General features: G+C 43.0%; 1 protein-coding gene across 1 annotated transcript in view; it reads right to left on the bottom strand.

The window, feature by feature from the left end:
• LOC149146917 (RNA helicase, ATP-dependent, SK12/DOB1 protein) overlaps window positions 1-19747 on the bottom strand; it is a 565347-nt gene that overhangs the window by 480890 nt on the left and 64710 nt on the right. Inside the window, exon 2 of the mRNA XM_089440900.1 lies at window positions 18057-18371. Coding sequence (XP_089297026.1) covers window positions 18057-18371 — 315 coding nt within the window. The remainder of the gene's footprint in view (window positions 1-18056; window positions 18372-19747) is intronic.

Here is a 19747-nt window from a genome sequence, read left to right as displayed (position 1 = left end):
GTTACACTCTGTTGTTCCTTGTGTTGTGTTGGATGGGCGCGGGTGCTGCTAGCTCGAAGCCTCCGTGTTGGTTGGGCTCTTGCTCTACTTCATCGTCTCCCGCTGCGGCTTTGGGCTCCCGTCCGCTGGCCTGTGTGTTTGGACTGCGATATACCTCTCCAGTGGTTTGTTCTGTAATCCATTACGGTGTTGTCATGCCTCGGCTCCGCCAAAGAATGCTCAGCCGCAGAGGCACCGCGCGGGGCGCTCCTTCTCGCCCTTCCTCCGGTGATGCCACCTCGAGTCAGTACCCACGCTCTCGCAGCGGAAGAGGGAGCATTCTGAGGCCCAGCCAATTTCTCGAACCCAGCTCCCCAGGCTCCTCGTCTTCGCCCTCCTTCGGCTCAGCAATCTTCACTTTCAACTGTTCTCTTAATCGCCCTCGGATCACTGCCCATGTTTCAGTCCTCTTTCTAGAGGAAGCCCAAGAAGAGGGCGAATCCAGTGTTCCGATGCCAATTGCAGGCTCACCGCGAGAGATGGAACCGCCGGCTAGCATTGTCAATGACACTACAATGGCGCCTGTGCCTCCGGTTTCGAACGAGAATGAGGCGACCCAAGCTCAGGACCTGGCTGACGGAGGATGGTGCAGGATCGTGGAGGAGATTCCGGATGTTTAATCAAGCTTTGCAGCTTCTTAACAGGTTTTGCGGCCCAGTAGCGAGGGCTTTTTTGTCAAATATGTCGATCTTAGTATCTGCTATTGTGTCGAGGTCAATCTTTTGTTTCTGCTGTTTGTTTTTGCTGTTTGTGTTCCTCTGGATCCCCTGCGCGGGACTGCAAAACAAGGTCTTGTCCAACATCTGTGCTCTGGACACTTGCTGTTTCATGCGGCCTTCCTTTCTGGCCAGCTGGTTCATTTTGCTCACTATGTTGTAATTTTAAACTTTTAATGTGAATAGTAGTATAGTCTTATTTAGAAAAAAAAATCACTAATATATTTTAGTAATCTTAAACTTCAAGATGAAGTTTTTGGAAGGAGGGATGTATGTAATGACCCGTCTAGAAATAAAATATGAGTATTAGCATACATACGAGACCTCCATACGATAGCTACGTATGCATGGCCCCGCATGTATCGCACTATATGTAAACTAGTTACTACAGGAGAAGATATAAATTAAGGTAATAAAGTAATACCTCACCAGAGTATCATATATATGATAAGTCCTTAAAATCAACAAAAAATATTAATTTTAAAGTACAGATTAAATTTACAATCTAAAATTAATAAAATAATAATATATATTAATTCAAAATTAATAATTTAATTAATTCAAAAAAAATAATAAATAAATCTTATTTCAAACTACGTATCCAAATAAAAATCAACGTAATCAAATGAGATTTGATTTCATAAAAGTTACATGTAACCAAAATATTGACACGGAGATGAGAAGAAGGCGGTGGATGAAGAAATAAAAGGAGAAGGGAAAAACCATTTTGGGGGAGGGCAGCAAAGTTAAGAGCAATTTCTAGATACTGTAAGTCTTGATTATACTGAAGTTTTTGGGCACGGGGGAATCAGATTGTTTCAATTGGAAAGCTTTCTGAGACTGAGTACCTAGGTTGTACTCAGTTCGGCAGGGAGGTTTTGGCCATTTAGTAATGCAGTCGGATAAGAATTGCAGCAAAGCGGACAGATTGTCAGCGAAGTAGATAGGTTAGTATTCATTAGATTAATCTTTCAAATTCCGTATTCAAATTTTCATGTTTTGGTAAAAAAAAAAAATTACAATTTGGAATCTTACAGGGTAGTAGCGAAAGAGGGAGAATAGAACTAGTTCGGCATTCATTCGGCAGAGATGGCAGCCACATATCCAGGAGGGAGATGGGGTGATTTAGAGTTGTAGTTTGAAAGAGCTACAGAGGGGGCAAGATCCTTGAGGAACCTAAACTCTTGGATCACATCCGGCTAAGGAAGCCCTTAAAGACAGTTGCATGATGACAAATGTCGGGTGGAGCAAAATGTAGTGGAGCAACAAGGCAGTGCTTGGTTGCAGAATTCTGAGGCAGCGCAGTGGAGGTTACAGCAATGCGAGAGGCACAGAAGTATATGTAGCAACGCAGTGGCAGCAGAGGGAGCACAGGATAGCAGCAGAGGCAGCTTCAGTTTCACGTGGCTTCCAGACTAACTGGGATGTCAATATTTGGGAGAAGTTAGTTACCTACATCTCGGTAACTGAGTTGTGGTGCAGCAATTAGTAGTGGCAATGCTAGGGGCAGCATATTGAGAGGGAGTTGCAGTATAGATGTAGCAGTGACAATGGAAGTGTCATGGGCAGCAGTACAGGAAGCAGCAGTGCAGATGATGTGAGGCAACAGGCCAAGCATCAGCACAGGTACTGGTGAGGAGGATCAGTGTCATGTTTCCATGGTGCAACATTACTAGAGCACATTACTCGCTAAGAGGGAGTGTTGATTTGTGTTAGCATCAGATATTCTCTAGCCATGAAAATTGGTGGAGAGGCTAAGGCAGATAGATCTCCAAGGCCCAGAAATGGTTTGGGGCAATTCCTCTCGATTGGAGAGATATTAAAATAATTAATATTTTTAATGGGGTTCCTAAGTCTAAACTTGGGAAAATTAAAATATTAATGGGTATTAATATAAAACTGGGTGAGAATGTTCTAAATGACATGGATCAAGCCAAATCTAACCTTAGCCGTTGATTAGGGACTTAATCTCGGTCGTTGAAGACACAATAGGAAAAGTATAATAAGAGGAAGCTTGAGGATCAGTTGGAAATACACCAAGTTTATCAAGAGTTCGATTTTCTGGGGCAGGGTTCGCTGAGAAATCAAGTTAGTGATCTGTTGCAGCGAGTTCGGCATAAGGCCGAGAATACATATCAGAGAGGCAGAGAAAGTGTCGGAGAGATAGCGCAGAGCCTTGGGAGGCTGACGCAGAGGTTGCTAGGACTGACGCAGAGGTTGAGGAGGCCGATGCAGGTGACACAGAGGGCCAGGAGGCTGACGCAGAAGGCGAAGAGGATGACGCAAAGGCTAGCAGAGTTGATGCAAGGCTGAAGAGGTAGTGTTGAGGAATTTTCGTGGGGCAGACTGGGAGCTGAAATGCAGACGCAGAGTCATAGAGGGTGACGCAGTCCTGAAAGGAAGCTTGGAGAAGCTTTCGCTATCCATCTAAGGAACTGTCTAAGTTGTTGTGGGATCAATCATCCGGTCGCTGATCAGCCAGAATATCTCTTCGAGGAAAGGCACTTCTGCCAAGGAAAATCTCTAAACAGTGAGCCATTTCCAGCACCCTAGTTGTATTCAGAAACTGCAAAATAATAAAACCCTCATATTTGCTACATCGGTTTTCCAACATTAGGTTTTTCCGGGCAGGATTGTCCAAAACTAATAGTGTCCCTTGTGTGATTGTCTCAATTATTTCAATTGTTGATCTGTATATGTGTTAAGGCTACGTTCGTGTTTATTTCGGTATTTATATTCATAAATAACTTTTTAATGGAAAGAAAAATAGGACATAATAAACCAGATAATGCAGTAGGGATTTCTGATGTGTCAATTTTAGAAATTTCAACATGGCATCAGAGAATTACAGATCACAGTAGAACTGAAGGCACTAGCAGTAATCTGAAAAAATTTGCAGCAGTAGCAGCGGTCCCGAGAGACAGGGTTTTTCCAAAGCAAAAGCAGCAAGACAGGAAGTGATGCAGAGCCTGCATCATCATTTCAAGCCAGGAGGAGGATCAATGCAGAGGCAAAGAGGGGCAGATCAGACCTGCGCAGTGCCCGGCCATCTTCCTCATCCAGGAAGGATCGACGCTGTGGCCACGAGGAGCAGATTCAGCCTTTGTCGGGATTGCGCAGAGCCTGAAGGGCTCAGTTTCTTTAGTTGTCGGAGTTGTGGCCGATTCTGATTTGAGGAGTTGGTGGGACGTTGTTTCTGTCAAAGCAGAACAATGTCTAAGGAGACAGAGCCAATGTAGAGGTAATCACTACCTCGACAGATTTCTAGCCAAGGAATCCAGATCCGTGTTGCAGCGACAAAGGAGGATTGGAGAGCAGTAGTTCAACATTTGGCAGGAAGATTTCCGTGAAGGAAACCAGGACTTAGAGGGAGTCTAGAGGAGCTTGTTCCTTAGAGGATTTCTAGCGTCGAAGAAATCCATATCCGAGTTTTGTTGGGGCAGCAGTGAAAGAGGGAGAATAGACCCAGTTCGACATTTATTCGGCAGAGATGGCAGCCACATCTCTAGGAGGGAGGTGGGGTGATTTAGAGTTGTAGCTTGAAAGAGCTACAAAGGGGGCAAGATCCTTGAGGTACCCAAACTCTTCGATCACATCCGGCTACGGGAGCCCTTAAAGACAGTAGCATGATGACAGATGTCGGGTGGAGCAAATTGTAGTGGAGCAGTAAGGCAGTGCTTGGTTGCAGAATTCTGAGGCAGCGCAGTGGAGGTTGCAGCAGAGCAGTGGCAGCAGAGGGAGCATAGGATAATAGCAGAGGCAGCTTCAATTTCACGTGGCTTCCAGACTGACTGGGATGTCAGTATTTGGGAGAAGTTAGTTACCTACTTCACCATAATTGAGTTGTAGTGCAACAATTAGCAGTGGCAGTGCTAGGGGCAGCATATTGATCCGGATTTAAACAGGAACGCAATAAATTACAGAGATAACTATAAACACAAATATGCAGCGGAAATAATAATTCATTTCATTAATGTAAAATACTAAATTATGCTTACAAACAGTAATGGAAATAAACCAGCTAGGGCAATGGTAGCTTATCTCTGAGAAGAGATGTGGCGACTACATGCCTCTGAACTGTCTTACAATGAGGCTCAAAGGCCTATTTATTGTTGAAAAACAAAGAAAAACCCTAAACATCCAAAAACCTAACCCTAGAAGATGAAACGCCAAACTGTGGGCCTCGTTTGGGTAAATTGGTACATCAACTTCTCGGGGTCGTAACTTTGGCATATGATCTCCGTTTGACGCGCACAATATCTTGTTAGAAAGATCTATCCGAGAACTACAACTTTGAGAAGAGCAACATCGGTCCACGGACCCATGTTACTCCCAGTTTTCCCAAAAAACGTCATTTAGGGCCTCAAAACGGCTCCGGAAATTCAGGACCTGAAAAACTGCTAAAAATAGTAAGTTATGCTACAATTAAGGACACTGAAAACGCTGAGAGAAACAATGGTGGGGGTCCAAGTGGACTTGACAGGTGGCCACAAATATCCATCTGGATCATTCCTCCCCCCTTAGGAAGCAATGGTCCCCATTGCGTTGAGTTCTTCCATAAGATGAGGAAACTTCTGCTCAACTTGGTCCCTGGTGAGCCACTTGCCCTAGTGAAGGAGTTGGTCTGCTTTGACAACTCGATATAGTTGGATATTCTGTTGGCAAGTGTGCTTGATCTGTGTATCCATGATCCGATCAGTTGCAGCTTGTTCCATGCAATCTAGATTTAATTCTGTGGGTGTGAGCTGTTCTGCAATGTTGGATGTGTCTAGTAATGGTGGAAAGTATGGCCGAAGGCAGTCCACATTGAACACCGCGTGCAGGCCAAGGAATGGGGGAATGTTGAGCTCAAATGCATTATCTCCCACAGCCTTAGTAATGGTGTAAGGACCATATCGGAGTGGTCTCAGTTTCCGATAGGCTCCAGTAAGGCGTTCCTTTTGCAAATGCAACCAGACTTTGTCGCCCACCTGAAACTTGTGTGGCACCCGATGTTGATCATGTCGCTGCTTGTAATTGGCATTTGATTTCTCCAGAATGTCATGGACCTGTTGGCGAATATGTTGGATGTGCTCAATGAAGCTGGTTGCCTTATCTGTTTCGGACTGGACATGAGCCGAATCTGTGTGAGTAGCTACAAATGGCATGGCCACATCAATGGGGCATAGTGGCTGGAATCCCAAGCCCACCTGAAAAGCGTTGTGGTCAGTCGCGCTGTGAAGAGCTCGGTTATAGCTGTGCTGAACATAGGGGAGGATCTCATCCCATGTGCGTGGATGCTTTGAGTTGTACATGCGGAGAATGTGTACAATCATCCTGTTGACAACCTCTGTCTGGCCATCAGTTTGAGGATGGAAGGTTGTGGACTTAGTGATTTTGGTGTCCAGCATCGACCAGAGACTGGACCAAAATATACTGAGGAACCGACTGTCTCGATCTGAGATGATAGACTATGGGATCCCAAAGTGCACCCACACTCGTTCAAAGAAGAGTTTAGCAGTGGCTTCTGCTGTGACATTCTTCTTGCAGGCCGCCATAACAGCCATCTTCGAGAACCTGTCGACAACCACAAAAACACAGTCGTTTCCATGCTTAGTGGAAGGAAGGCCTGACATGTAATCCATGGAGATGGATTCCCAAGGTCGACTAGGGGTAGGCAGCGGGGTATAAAGGCCTTGCTTCTTGATGGTTGGTTTGGCAATGGCGCAGGCAGTACATGATCTGATGTACTTCCCGACATCCTGTCGAAGATTCGGCCAATAGAAATACTTTTGTAGTACTGCCACCATTTTCTCGACCCCGAAATGCCCAGCAGCCCAACTGTAGTGTGCTTCCCAAATCATCTTGGCACACTCGCTTGAAGGAACACAAAGGTGACCCAGGTAGCATAACAGGGCATCCTGGAGGCAAAAATCTGGAACATGACGACCCTCCAAGAGTGTCTGGTATGAGTTGCCGAATTCTGGGTCGCTTTTGTAGAGAAGTGGCCAATCAGAAGTCTCGTGCCCACAAGAGTTGAGCACGGTGGTTAACACCATGATTGGTGGTCGACTAAGGCAATCTGCAACATTATTGGTTGAAAGAATAACTTCGGCGTAAATCACATGTAGACAGACATTTGTCGATGCGTTTCGAACCAACTAGTGTGGTTCATCGTCAGGACAAGTTGGTGCTACCCTTCTTATACTTGATATTCAAATGGAACTGTTGCAGGTATGTAGACCACTTCTGAAGGCGATCATTCTACAATTTCCCTTGGGTCTGTATGAACTGCAGGGGTCGGTGGTCTGTGTGGATGACCGTTTCCTTCCCCAAAATGTAATGTTTCCATTGTCGGCAGACCTGCATAATGGAATACATCTCTTTGTCATAAGTAGGATACATCCGGACTGTGTCTGAAAGTGTCTCACTGTGATATGCCACTGGATGCCCGTGTTGAGTAAGGACTGCCCCAATAGCATAGTCAGAGGCATCTGTCTCGACCTCAAATGGTTGTCGCAAATCTGGTAACGCGAGCACTGGTGTCGTGCAGAGACGATCTTTCAACTCTATGAATGCCTTCTGTTGAGATTCAAACCAAAAAAAAATTGCTTTCGCTCCTCCCTTGGTGACTTGACTCAAGGGCCAAGTGATATGAGAAAACACCAACACGAACCTGCGGTAGAAGTTGGCAAGACCTAGAAAGTTGCGGAGCTTTGTCAGAGTGGTTGCAGATGGCCAATCCCAAATGACTTGGATCTTGGCTAGATCCACATGCACCCCCTGTTCATCAATAATGTATCCCAGATACTGAACCTGGGTCATGCCAAAAGTGCATTTCTCCAAATTGGCACATAGCTTGTGTTACCGCAGTGTTTGGAGAACCTGTCGGATGTGGTGGAGGTGCTCTTCCCAACTCTAGCTGAAGATCAAGATGTCATCCAAGTATACCACTACAAATGAGTTGGTGAATGGCCGCAAGATGTCATCCATTAGCCTCATGAAAGTTGCAAGAGCATTCGTCAATCCGAAAGGCATAACCAACCATTTGAAAAGGCCCTCCTTGGCTTTGAAGGCGGTCTTCCACACATCAGAGGGTTCAATTGGTACCTGGTGATATCCTGACTTCAGATCGATCTTGCTGAAATATTTTGCCCCCTTTAGTTGGTCCAGGAGAACATCAATCCGCGGGATCGGGTAACTATTACGAACCATGATCTTGTTCAGCGCCCGATAGTCAATACAGAGTCTCCAAGTCCCATCCTTCTTCTGTACCAACACGATCGGGCTCCCACAAGGCGATGAACTCGGACGGATGTGACCTTTCTGCAGCAGCTCCTGAATCTGCCTCTTGATTTCATTGTTCTCTAGAACGGAGCGCCGATAGATTGGTCCATTGGGTAGTGGTGCACCTGGGGTCAGATCGATGGAGTGCTTGACCTGACAGTGCAGAGGAACCCCTGCGGGGGAGGTGAAGATGTCCTCGTACTCCTCCACGACCTTGTCCATCTGTAATTGTCGTGCGGAGGGGCCCTGTCTGGAGGTCGTGGCCACCATCTTCTTCTCTCCTTGAGGGCGTATCATCAGGAAAACAAATTTCCCGGTTTTGGAAATGAGCTTACTGCATTGTTTTGCAGTAACCAAAGAGATGGCAGTAGGCGATGCTACCTTCGGTATCCTGTACAACTTATTTCCCACTGTAACAATAACAACATGGGGCCTTGATTCATACACAGCATGTCGCTTCCACAAGTAGGGTTGTCCTAATAATACATCACAAACTTCAAGGGGAGCAATGTCACACAATACCTCATCCGTGAAGGGCTTGATGTTGTATGAAAGGCGACACTGCTGGCTCACGCGAAGATCCCTTCCTTGGTGAAGCCACCGATGGTGTACGGTTGTGGATGTGCTGTGGTCGGTAAGCCCAACCGCTTCACGACCTCTACCGAAATGAGGTTCTTTTGGCTCCCGCTATCAACAATGAACTGTAGCGGGGAGCCCTTTACCCACATGTAGGAGTGGAAGAGACACTCCTCCTCCTCTAGATCTTCGGATTCCTCCTTATGTATCTGCGTTGTGGCAACGGTGACATTGGGCTCCACATCGATAATCTGCTTCCCTTTGTCATTCCCCTTGTCGAGTTCTGACTCAAAGTCGGAACATGCATCTGATTCTGAAACCTTTAGCTCAGCCACGAGTGACTGCTTGGCCCGACACTCACTTGTGTGGTGAGTGGAGCTCTTATGGAACTCGCACCATTTTCCCGTGTCTTTTTTGGGCTTTGCAGCGTTGTTCTTTGCTTGCAACTTTGGCGGGTTGTCTTGGGCTGCCCTGCGTTGGCACCTTTCCCTTGCTTCGAATTCGCAGATCCAAAGTATCGCTTCTTCTGTTTAAACTTCTGCTCGACCTTGACGGCATATCGGTATGCTATACTGAGCGAGGAGATGTTTAGGAATTCTATTTCTTCCTGGATGTACTTGTGCAGGCAGTCGCGGTATTTGAGTATCAAATGCTACTCCAAATTCTTGATACCCAACTTTGTGCGAAGTGTATGGAAAAGATTGGTAAACTCTGGCACGTCTTGGTCCCTTCCCTACCGCAGCGTGGTCCACTTTATGTATTGATCCTCATAGCTTCTGACAGGGTAGTACTGCTCCTGATGGCATCCCAGAATGAATTCCAAGTGGGTGCAGCTGAAAATAGTGAACCGGTATTTTCATCCTTCTGCTCGCAGTAGGTTTCCCACCAGTCCTTGACGTGGAGGGTTGCTTTGAGAAGAGCAAGAACAATCTTTTCCCGACTTGAAAATTCATGAACAGAAAAATAACCCTCTAGCAGATTTAACCATTTATCTACGGCATCTGCATCTATCTGACCCTCGAATATGGGGATTTCAAAATTAACTTATACCTTAAAGGGCGTGGCGTTTCCAGAGTAGCTGCTCGAAGCCGGTGCGTCGCTTTTGGGTAGCCGCTGAAGGATCTGGGCAAAGCTGTCCATCATCGCGTTCCTTTGTCGCTCGAGGGATTCTTCGAGCAAGATTTTGATAGGATCTCCTGCCCCCTCATCTTTCTTCTCATTTGCCATGGGAGGCCATCAGGATTTGCAAGGCTGGTCTTGCAAAGGTTCGACCAGTTCAAGCCCTAACTCCTCATATCCCGACCTCATTGGGGACATGCAAAGAAAAACAGAGACAAAGCAGACTGCTCTGATACCACTGATCCCGATTTAAACAAGAACGCAACAAATTACAGAGATAACCATAAACACAGATATGCAGTGGAAATAATACTTCATTTCATTAATGTAAGATACTGAATTATGCTTACAAACAGTAATGGAAATAAACCAGCTAGGGCGATGGTAGCTTATCTCTGAGAAGAGATGTGGCGGATACATGCCTCTGAACTGTCTTACAATGAGGCTCAAAGACCTATTTATTATTGAGAAACAATGGAAAACCCTAAACATCCAAAAACCTAACCCTAGAAAATGAAACGCCAAACTGTGGGCCCTGTTTGGGTAACTTGGTACATCAACTTCCCGAGGTAGTAACTTTGGCATATGATCTCCGTTTGACGCGCACAATATCTCGTTAGAAAGATCTATCCGATTACTACAACTTTGGGAAGAGCAACATCAGTCCATGGACCCATGTTGCTCCCAGTTTTCCCAAAAAACGTCGTTTAGGGCCTCAAAACGACTCCGGAAGTTCAGGACCCGAAAAAACTGCTAAAAATAGTAAGTTGTGCTACAATTAAGGAAACTGAAAATGCTAAGAGAAACAATGGTGGGTGTCCAAGTGGACTTGGCAGGTGGCCACCAATATCCACCTGGATCACATATTGAGAGGGAGCTGCAGTACAGATGTAGCAGTGATAGTAGCAATGTCATGGGCAGTGGTACAGGAAGTAGCAGTGCAAATGATGTGAGGCAGCAGGCCAAGCATCAGCACAGGTACCGGTGCGGAGGATCAGTGTGATGTTTCCATGGTGAAACATTACTAGAGCACATTCCTCGCTAAGAGGGAGTGTTGATTTGTGGTAGCATCATATGTGCTCTAGCCATGAACATTGATGGAGAGGCTAAGGCACATAAGATCTCCAAGAACCATAAATGGTTTGGGGAAATTCCACCCAGTTGGAGAGATATTAAAATAATTAATATTTTTAATGGGGTTCCTAAGTCTAAACTTAGAAAAATTAAAATATTAATGGGTATTAATAAAAAAACTGGGTGAGAATATTCTAAATGACATGGATCAAGCCAAATCTAATCTTAGCTGTTGATTAGGGACTTAATATCGGCCGTTGAAGACTCATCATCGAAAGGCCACCAAGACTCTCATCAGAATGTCTACAAATCAAGATAGCTCGAAGGATTTCAAAACAAAGATCACATCAGCTTGGAGAAAGTTGAAACCGTAGCAGCAATCCTAATCCACACTACGAAAGAAGATCATCTGATGGAGCAACAAATCATCCTCATGAGAAGGAGCAACCTCTCTATTGAGGAAAGGCTTTCTCATTTGAAAGAAGATCATCCAAGAAGAAGCCCTCATACATCTTCTTCATCAACATGATCAAGGTGAAGATTTTGTCTTCACAAATCAAGTAAGTACTTTTCATTAATCAATTTAGTAAAATGACTTCATGATTGCAAGGAGACCTACAGGTTGATGAGTCATCAAAAGTCCTTGCATAGAATAAGGAGGATTGTCATAATCCTCATAGAAAAGAAAAGTCATTGATATGGAAAGGTCTTTGAAGGTCAAGTATTGTTTGAATGCAACAAGAGACTCATAGGATTTGTATGAAATCACTCAAAGGTCCTCTCATGCCTATGTAGCAAAAGAGGAGACATAAAGAGAGATATATGAAATGCTAGAAGATATACTCTCTGAAATTGTAGTAAAGAAGGTCACATCACTTAGACCTACACAAAAATAAAGGTATCAAAGAATGAAGGAATATCTTCATGAGATCTCAATTGAGAGATCTAGGAAAGATGATAAGAAGGTAGTCATCATTGATAAGCAAGGTAACAAATGTCAATGAACAAGAAGGTTACCTCATCCGGCAATTTGTGGTCTCTATGCTAGATAGAGAAAGACAAGTTGCAGTCTATAGGATAAAGGAATTCAACCATGTGCAGAAAGGAAAAGCAAGGTTGGTCCTCAAGCAAAGGCAAAAATAAGTATAGTGAAGATTCAATGCTATAGAAAGATTTTGGAAGCTCATATCACTGAAAGATGGAGGAAGCTAAAGAAAAGGGCCAAGGAAAGAGGGAGTATCAAATCTCTCCTATGAGTAAGATAGTATCCCTCACAAAAGGGTCCTATCATAAGCTCCTAAATCTTGTGTTATAAGATATGACAATGATAATAAGATGCATCATGGCATCATGGAAGCATTAGAAACAAGAGATCGTGACATCACCATGGGAATCATGAAGGACAAAATCCATGGCAGACAAACATGTAGGATATATAGCTCTTGGGAACCTCAGTGGACATTGAAGAAAAGAAAGGAGTCATCTAAGGCTCATCATACATCAAGTCAAAAAGGAAACATTTGCCAGTTGGGGATATACAAGATCCTCAAAAAATTCTTTGATAGAATCCTCATCATAGGGTTCACTGATCTAGAGAGGATGTGTAGGGCATCCAAGACAAGAGTAGGCAAGAGGACCGATATTCTTTGAGGGTTGGGAACCCAATATAAGAATAGTCCTAGAAGGTCATACTCAGTGAACACCCGGGTGGGTATATACCTTGAGAGACAATGATGAAGGTGTCTATAAATCATTGATCTCGCCAGCATTGTAGCTCATGGTCTCATGAAGAGATGGAGTTGTTAGTCAAGGCCTTGCACTATGACAATGTTGATTGATATGATGCTATACAGATGGGATTACCAATTTGATTCTTCTTATGATAAATTCTTCAGATTGAGAATAACCAAGTACCATTGTAAATACCTCCCTAGTTAAGACGGAGTATTGAAGAAAGGGGTAACTAGGTTTGGTATTTGTCAATGTAATTTGATCTTTGTACTTGTCAAAAAAAAGAACTATTATTTTTATAATTAATATGAATGAGTTTCTTGCTCATTCCATAGGTCTAGGAAAGTCAAAGAGTCAAGATTATATTGAAGAGCTCTTCTTGAGCATTTATGTAATGTACATAGGTCAACCTAGTCTCAATTAGCCCTTCAAGACAAGCTCCATCCTCCAAAGAAAAAGTCTGTCTGCAAAAACGATGTGAAAGACAGCCAAGTCGGCCTATAGATGACAAGTCGGCTCTGATAATAAATCACAACGATTCATCATGACATGTTAGCTTAAATAGGTGGGTCAAACCACTATGTATAGGCATGTGAACTAAGAGTCAAAGTAAGAAAAATATTCGGATACATTTCTGAAGCTTCGATGGCACAATAGATAAAGAAATCTCGCATGAAGAAGACAAGGTTACAATGCTATGATGTGAAGAAGGATTCTACGATCTTCGATGGGTATAACAGTATCACACAATACGATCTCAGCACTCTGTCTCAGTGAAGGAGGAACGCACTCTATCTCGACAACCTTATGTTTTCTCCATGCAAACAAGATCTCGGTACTCTGTCTCGGTGAAGGAGGAATGCACTCTGTCTCGACAACCTTATGTTGTCTCCACGCAATCATTGTCTCAGCATTCCTGTCTCGATGCTCTATCTTGATAAATGCTCTGTCTCCTTCGTAATGATAACCATCTCAGGATCACTGCAATATACTCGATGTATGATCACGTAGTTGTGTAACATAGACTTGAAATTTCTTAACGCAGTCACAAATTGAACGTTGTTATAAATCTCTACCTCGGTACATAGTCATGACATAACAATGATGGTCTCAAAGATAGACAGATAGCATAATTATGAAGTCTAAGATCTCAGTCATATATTCACAGTCTCGACATACTTGTAGATGCAGTTACAATCTCTGCATAGTGACAATTATGATGATTCTAAAGAAGATAAGGAGAAGATCTAGGCAATGGAGCAGCAACAATGATCTAGTTGACATTATGAAGATCCCATTGAATGAACAGCAGTCTAGCAGCAGTGATGAGCTCGACAGTGACAAAGCAGAGGATTGGTGTCTTGGTCTTGGAGTGGCTTAGTAAGTCAAGGGTCATGGTCTTGGTTTTTCGTCAATAGGAATCTCTATAAGAAGAATTTTGTGTGGGTTTTCCTCTCCAAGAGGGAGAGGTTTTGGCCCTGGCAGAATGCCAATTTCTTGTGTTCTTGTCTCTTTGTTCTGATAGCTATTTGATGAAGTAAGAAATACACACACTAATAAAATTGCCTCACAAATAGTTAACATGTAAGAAGAATCTCATTAATAATTATGCCCTAGATTCTTCAACAGGATCTCATGGGTCTCCATGTGACTAAATCTATGTCTCTGCTCCAACATTGAGGGCACTAAATATGGTGCTAGTCCTCCCATGTCTCAAGGGGTGAGACAAACCTCATATGGGCCTCAGATCAGCTGTGAAACCACGTGTACATTGCTAAGCCGATTGGGGCATACTGGTCCAAGTGCATCATCTCATGAATATTGTGGGGCTAAGTGCAAATTGTTGGGGTGTTGTAGGTGCCCATGGAATGGAATGATGCTCTGCAAGTGGTAGGAATCCCATGGCCCTCAACGCTTCACCTATAGGGAGTCATAATGCTCCTCTAGAGGACTTGGACCTTAGTTAATTTGCCTAGCCAATGATGAAAGCCACCTACAAATCACACACAATGTCCAATGTTGCATCCTCACCATTAGGTACAATAATCATTAATGCATCTAAGTGGACCAAGCTTGTTGGTCAAGGGAAATTGACACTTCTTACGCTGCTTCCCTTCCAAATTTGGGGCTTTGATCACGTAATAGCGTTACCTCCCTAGGTAGGTGTGGCTAATAGACAATCCTATTAGGTGTTTTGAACCCCTAAGGGGAAAGATAGGTCCCCGTGCATCCTTCAATCAATGGGTGGCATATCAAAAATAATGCAATGGAGGGGGGAAAGGGGTCTCGGGGCCAAATGCCATGGTCAAAGGGGTAGCAGTGATAAGGAAATCCACATTATGGGCACATAGATGTGAGAAGGGAGCAATCATGGACACATGAGTTACCTCGGCCTTTGTTTTCCACCCCTTTTACTGCCTTTTGCCTTTTCTTGATTTTTCTTTGCATTACTACTCAAAACTCTAGGAAATTTGAGCATGTTGTGAGTGAAATGTAGCAGTGATTACCCATTTAAAGGTGGGGTAGTTCATCACCCACTAAGGGTTGGGGCATGCAAGGGATCCTTTTATGAGGTGATGGGGCAATCATTGGCCCTAGGAACTGCGTGATGGCCATAATGATAAGGGGTAGAGCTCATGCTTGGCTTTTTCCCATGTGTCAATGTTAATGTCCTGGCCATCTTTTGCATTCTATAATTTTCTTTCTCTTGTTTTTAGCGTGTGGCCACGATATGCTTTTTTTACTTTTCTTTTAGTTGTATCAACCTCTCGGAGCAAACTTTGCAGGCCTGACCCAGAAATGTGGACAAGGGAAGGGGGTGTGCAAGAACCCAGTGGACCCAGAGATGGGAGGTGTAAAATAGGGCTTATAATGGGGATGGAAAGTGATAAGTATGGAATAGGGAAAACGAGACTACACTATCTCGATTGGGGTTTCCCAAGTAGTGCCCTTCCTAAAGCCATGGGCCATTAGGGAAGGTCCCATTGGACTAGGATTGAAGATTAACCCCCCATTTAAAGTGAGGGAACAAAACCATGGTCAAATCTCTTCCTTTTTCCAGGACACCCAATAATCCATGCCAAATTCCGAAATGAAAAACAAGCATAAGCACCCGATTGCACAATAACATACCTTTTGGATCGAATTGCCCACCTTCTAACATGTGCTCTTGACAAATGGGAGAGGAAACATATGGTTGATGCAGGTGGCGGAGATAAAACGGCACGTCACATCAGCTACAAGGTGGCTTTCAGGGGCTGCTAGTCATCCACTAGAAGAAGATGATAAGGAGAAAAATTCTCCAAGGGGTACCTACTTTTGGTAGGTTACAGTGCCCAAACTAGTGGAACAAAAATCACTTGATCTTACTAAAATATTTCTTCTTCTTCTTGCCCCTGGAGCTCAGCTCTCCACCACCACTACTCGTTTTTCCCTTTCACTTGCGCACTTTACTGGCTAGGGAAAAGTTCTCCTTATCTTCAGTCTTATCACGAGACTCATATTGTGCTTGTCTACAAATCTCTTCTTAGACACAGTTGCCCCATAAACGCTCCCAGTCTGGAAGCTTCTCTCTGGCACAAATACCATCTATGAAGGCTTCCCAAGCCTTGGTGAAACCCATCAGGGCAAAATTCACCAAATCCCTATCTGGAACTATCTCGCCCACACCAGCCAGCTTGTCCCTAACTTGGGTAAACTTGGTTAGGTAAGACAAAACAGAGTATGACTTGGTCATTTTAATGGTCTTCAGCTTGTCCTTCAGTAGTAGCCTCCTGACCTCGCTTGAACCCTAATAGATGCCAATAATGGTTGTCCACATGGCTTTGGTTGTTTTCTTCCGGGTCAAGTGAGGAATAATGTGGTGTTTGACTCCCTCCAAAATGATTCTTCTCACCTTAGCATCTCATCGGTTTCGTGCAGCCAACTGTTCAGGGTCATTAGGTGGAGTTGGGACATTATCGACAAATTCTCACACCCCTTGTTCCTCCATCACCACAGCAATTCTCTCATGCCATGAGCAGAAGTTGGACACACCATCCAACCTATCCTTAAATATAATACACTGATATGCCATACTGCCAATTCGTACCACCCAGAAACCCTAGCGGCAAAGTCGAACTAGTGAACTCACTCCCTCTAAATCATAGAACCTTCTCCTAAAGGTAATAATCTTTAGCGAATTTACAAGGGAATACATCCCTTTCACCACTGAAAATCATTGATCAGCTCCTCCTCAAGGAGAAATCAAACCCCCTCTTGTGCACTTCCTCTGCCATACAGCCATGCAATACAGCCTTTCAGCACCCTACTTGCGTTGTACGGACGTGCAATTCAGCCTTCTCTTGCGCGCACGTGTGGATGGTATGGTCACGTTGAAGCTGCTGAGCTAGGGTTAATCAGCCCTCTCTCTCACTCTCCTTCTTAGTAGTTGAATCTCTTCTTAGTAGTTGAAACCCCAATCCTCTTTGCTGAGACAACACACACACTTGTGCCCTCTTCTAATTGACCACTACTGCACTCTATCTCCTCTTATAATTTGACCTTGGGCCTCACCAACACTCTCAATGGCTGAGATTAAATCATAAGTTGACTTTAGGAATTTAAATTTTTCCTAAGTCCAACTTTAGGAAGAAGTTAAATAAATTAATATTCTGCTAAGTGGCTGTCTTGTGGGTCCCTCTGCTATCCTTGGCACCTAATAAAGCAGAACCCTTACTGCTCTGCTCCAATCAATAGTGCCAACTTGACATTTCAAGAGGGCCTTGTCGAGATCGCTAAACCGGTTAATAACAGTTACCAGACACTTCTAAGTTTGAGTCAACTCCCTAGTTTCATCCTCTTCTTTGAGCAAACTGAGTTGAGTTGGCCCTGGGCCCTAATTTATCCTAATAATTTTTAACTTGCAAGTATGACTTAGGATCATAAGTCAAACACCAATCAAATTGACTCAACCAGTCTAATTCACAGGTCTTGCAAGCAGCATGTTTCTCTATACAAGACACAAGAAAAAGCCACTCATTTTGCTTATATTTCTGATGTAATTTTACCGTAGACAACCAAGAGACCTTTCAACTATCAAAAATCCATGGCATTTTGCAGTATGCAATATCGCATATGTACTTTGAAACAAATTATAATTGAAAATTTGTAAAGTTTCATGTTATTCAAAAATATCTTTTAATTTTTTATTTATTTAATTTTTTAAGTCTCCATGTCAACTCTCAAGTATTTCAGAAGTCAAGTCAACCATTACTCTTCAGCCTCACCGAGTCATTCTTTGAAACAATTCTGGTAAACACTATTGCATTGGTTTCCTGTTGTTGCCATTTTCATTTGCAGAGTACTTGGTGTTCTCAAATTAAAATGTACACAATCAAATTCATTAAACACCATGACATGTTATGAAGATAACAGTCTCCAAATAAACTTTTCTACAGTTTTCAATCATTCTGCTGCCTATGCTGTGTTTTATTTTGCCAAAATTCAGAAGAAATAAGAAACAACAACTGCAAATTAACCATGGGGAGTGATTACCTGCAATGACTTTGGGATCCAAGTATTTGAATATTTGTTATCTGCATCCTGGGATACCGCTGCTTCTTCTCCCTTGACATCTTTCCAAGGGCCCTCATTCCGGTTGCGTCTATAAGGTGCTTCCCAGACCGGAACCACAGTCAAACAAGGCAGGGATGGTTCCAAATGCAAAACAGTCTTATTAAACCAATCAAAATCCCATTGCCTCCCACATTTGTTGGGATGGAAGTCATCGTGATCAAGACCTGGCATAAGATACTCACTCTCCACATTCTTCAGAATTGTTTCTCGCGTCTCTGGTTCAAATGCTGGAGGCTGCATGTAATAAGAATTAAAAAAATTAGATCCTCTGGTAACTAAATGAAAGATACAATAATACTCCACAATCTATCACCCAATACATGCCTTTATTCCAAATTGAAATACACTATATTTAATAAACTACTACTATCTTAGCCACCTTGCATAGCTGAGATTGATGCCCACATCAAAGCAAAATCCAATTAATAGAACCCCAAATTAATCATGCAGTAACTTAAAATGGAGCTTTCACATTTTTTTACAAATTGTCTAGTCAACGAATATCACACTATCACCACCAAAATATTAAAACTTTTTTCATATACTCAATTTGCATTACTGAACTAAAACTAATAATATACAACATTTAAAATAACCAACCAAAAAAAAAAAAAAAACTTGTTGACTCCAAAACACAATATAACGAGCTGGCACAGGAAGCTAACATGCTACTAACACTGTAAGTTCAGATAATATGATAACAACAATGATTGATCCCTCGAAAAATGTAGCATAGACTAAATAACAGTGAAGATGTCTCTCCTTCAATAGTAAGCTTTATCTTTACCGTCTGAAAATCACTAGGTTTCCCTCAGCTCAAAAAGAGTGACAAGAAGACAGCTGAACAAAGAAAGGGCATTAAAATAAGATAGGATAATTTTATTCATGTCCACCAAGATAACCACAAATAGGTCAAAAGGACTGCTAAGTACAAGAGCGTGGAGTACAAAGTGGGAGCACATAGGCCACTCCTACGAAGTGTATATAAGCAGCTAGATAGATCATATAAAATAATTTATTTTATGCTCAACAATAAGGAAACTGGGCTCTGGAGAATGGCATCAAAGCATATTGCTGCCTCTGAAGTCACAACCGTTTAAGATGCTTCTGGTTTCCCATAGCTGTTTAGTATTAGTCAGTTGCTAGTCAATTGAAAATTTCATCTATCACACCAACTGGAAATTATTTTCCTAATTGTTAATGTATTAAACAATTTATCTGTTGTCTGCTATGGCAAATATCAAATAATTCACATTGTGATTTTCACAATACACTGTGGAAGAAAAATAGCACTGAAAAATGAGAAAATGTAGCATACACATACATAAAATTTACACAGTTATTTTTGGATAGAAGTCCCCGGAAAAACCCAATGTGGGAAAACCGGTGCAGCAGTGAAATTATGAGTACAATCTATGGATGTCCAACTAGCGATCCAAACAGCGAGAAAATTTGGACAAAATTATCTAAGGGAATTACCCTTCTTCCACAAGCAACCCCGGCACAGCTTTCCTTTAGAAACTTGTCCTCCTGGAACACTTTTACTGGCCTCTGCGCAGTGCTTGTGCACGCCCTATAACATCTAGCCCGAAACAGCCTCTGATGAAGTC

The sequence above is a fragment of the Pinus tabuliformis genome, chromosome 9, assembly GCF_031772625.1.
Source record: "Pinus tabuliformis cultivar Carrire ecotype Pingquan chromosome 9, CPIR1, whole genome shotgun sequence".
NCBI lineage: Eukaryota > Viridiplantae > Streptophyta > Pinopsida > Pinales > Pinaceae > Pinus > Pinus tabuliformis.
This window is presented reverse-complemented; position numbering and strand designations above follow the sequence as displayed.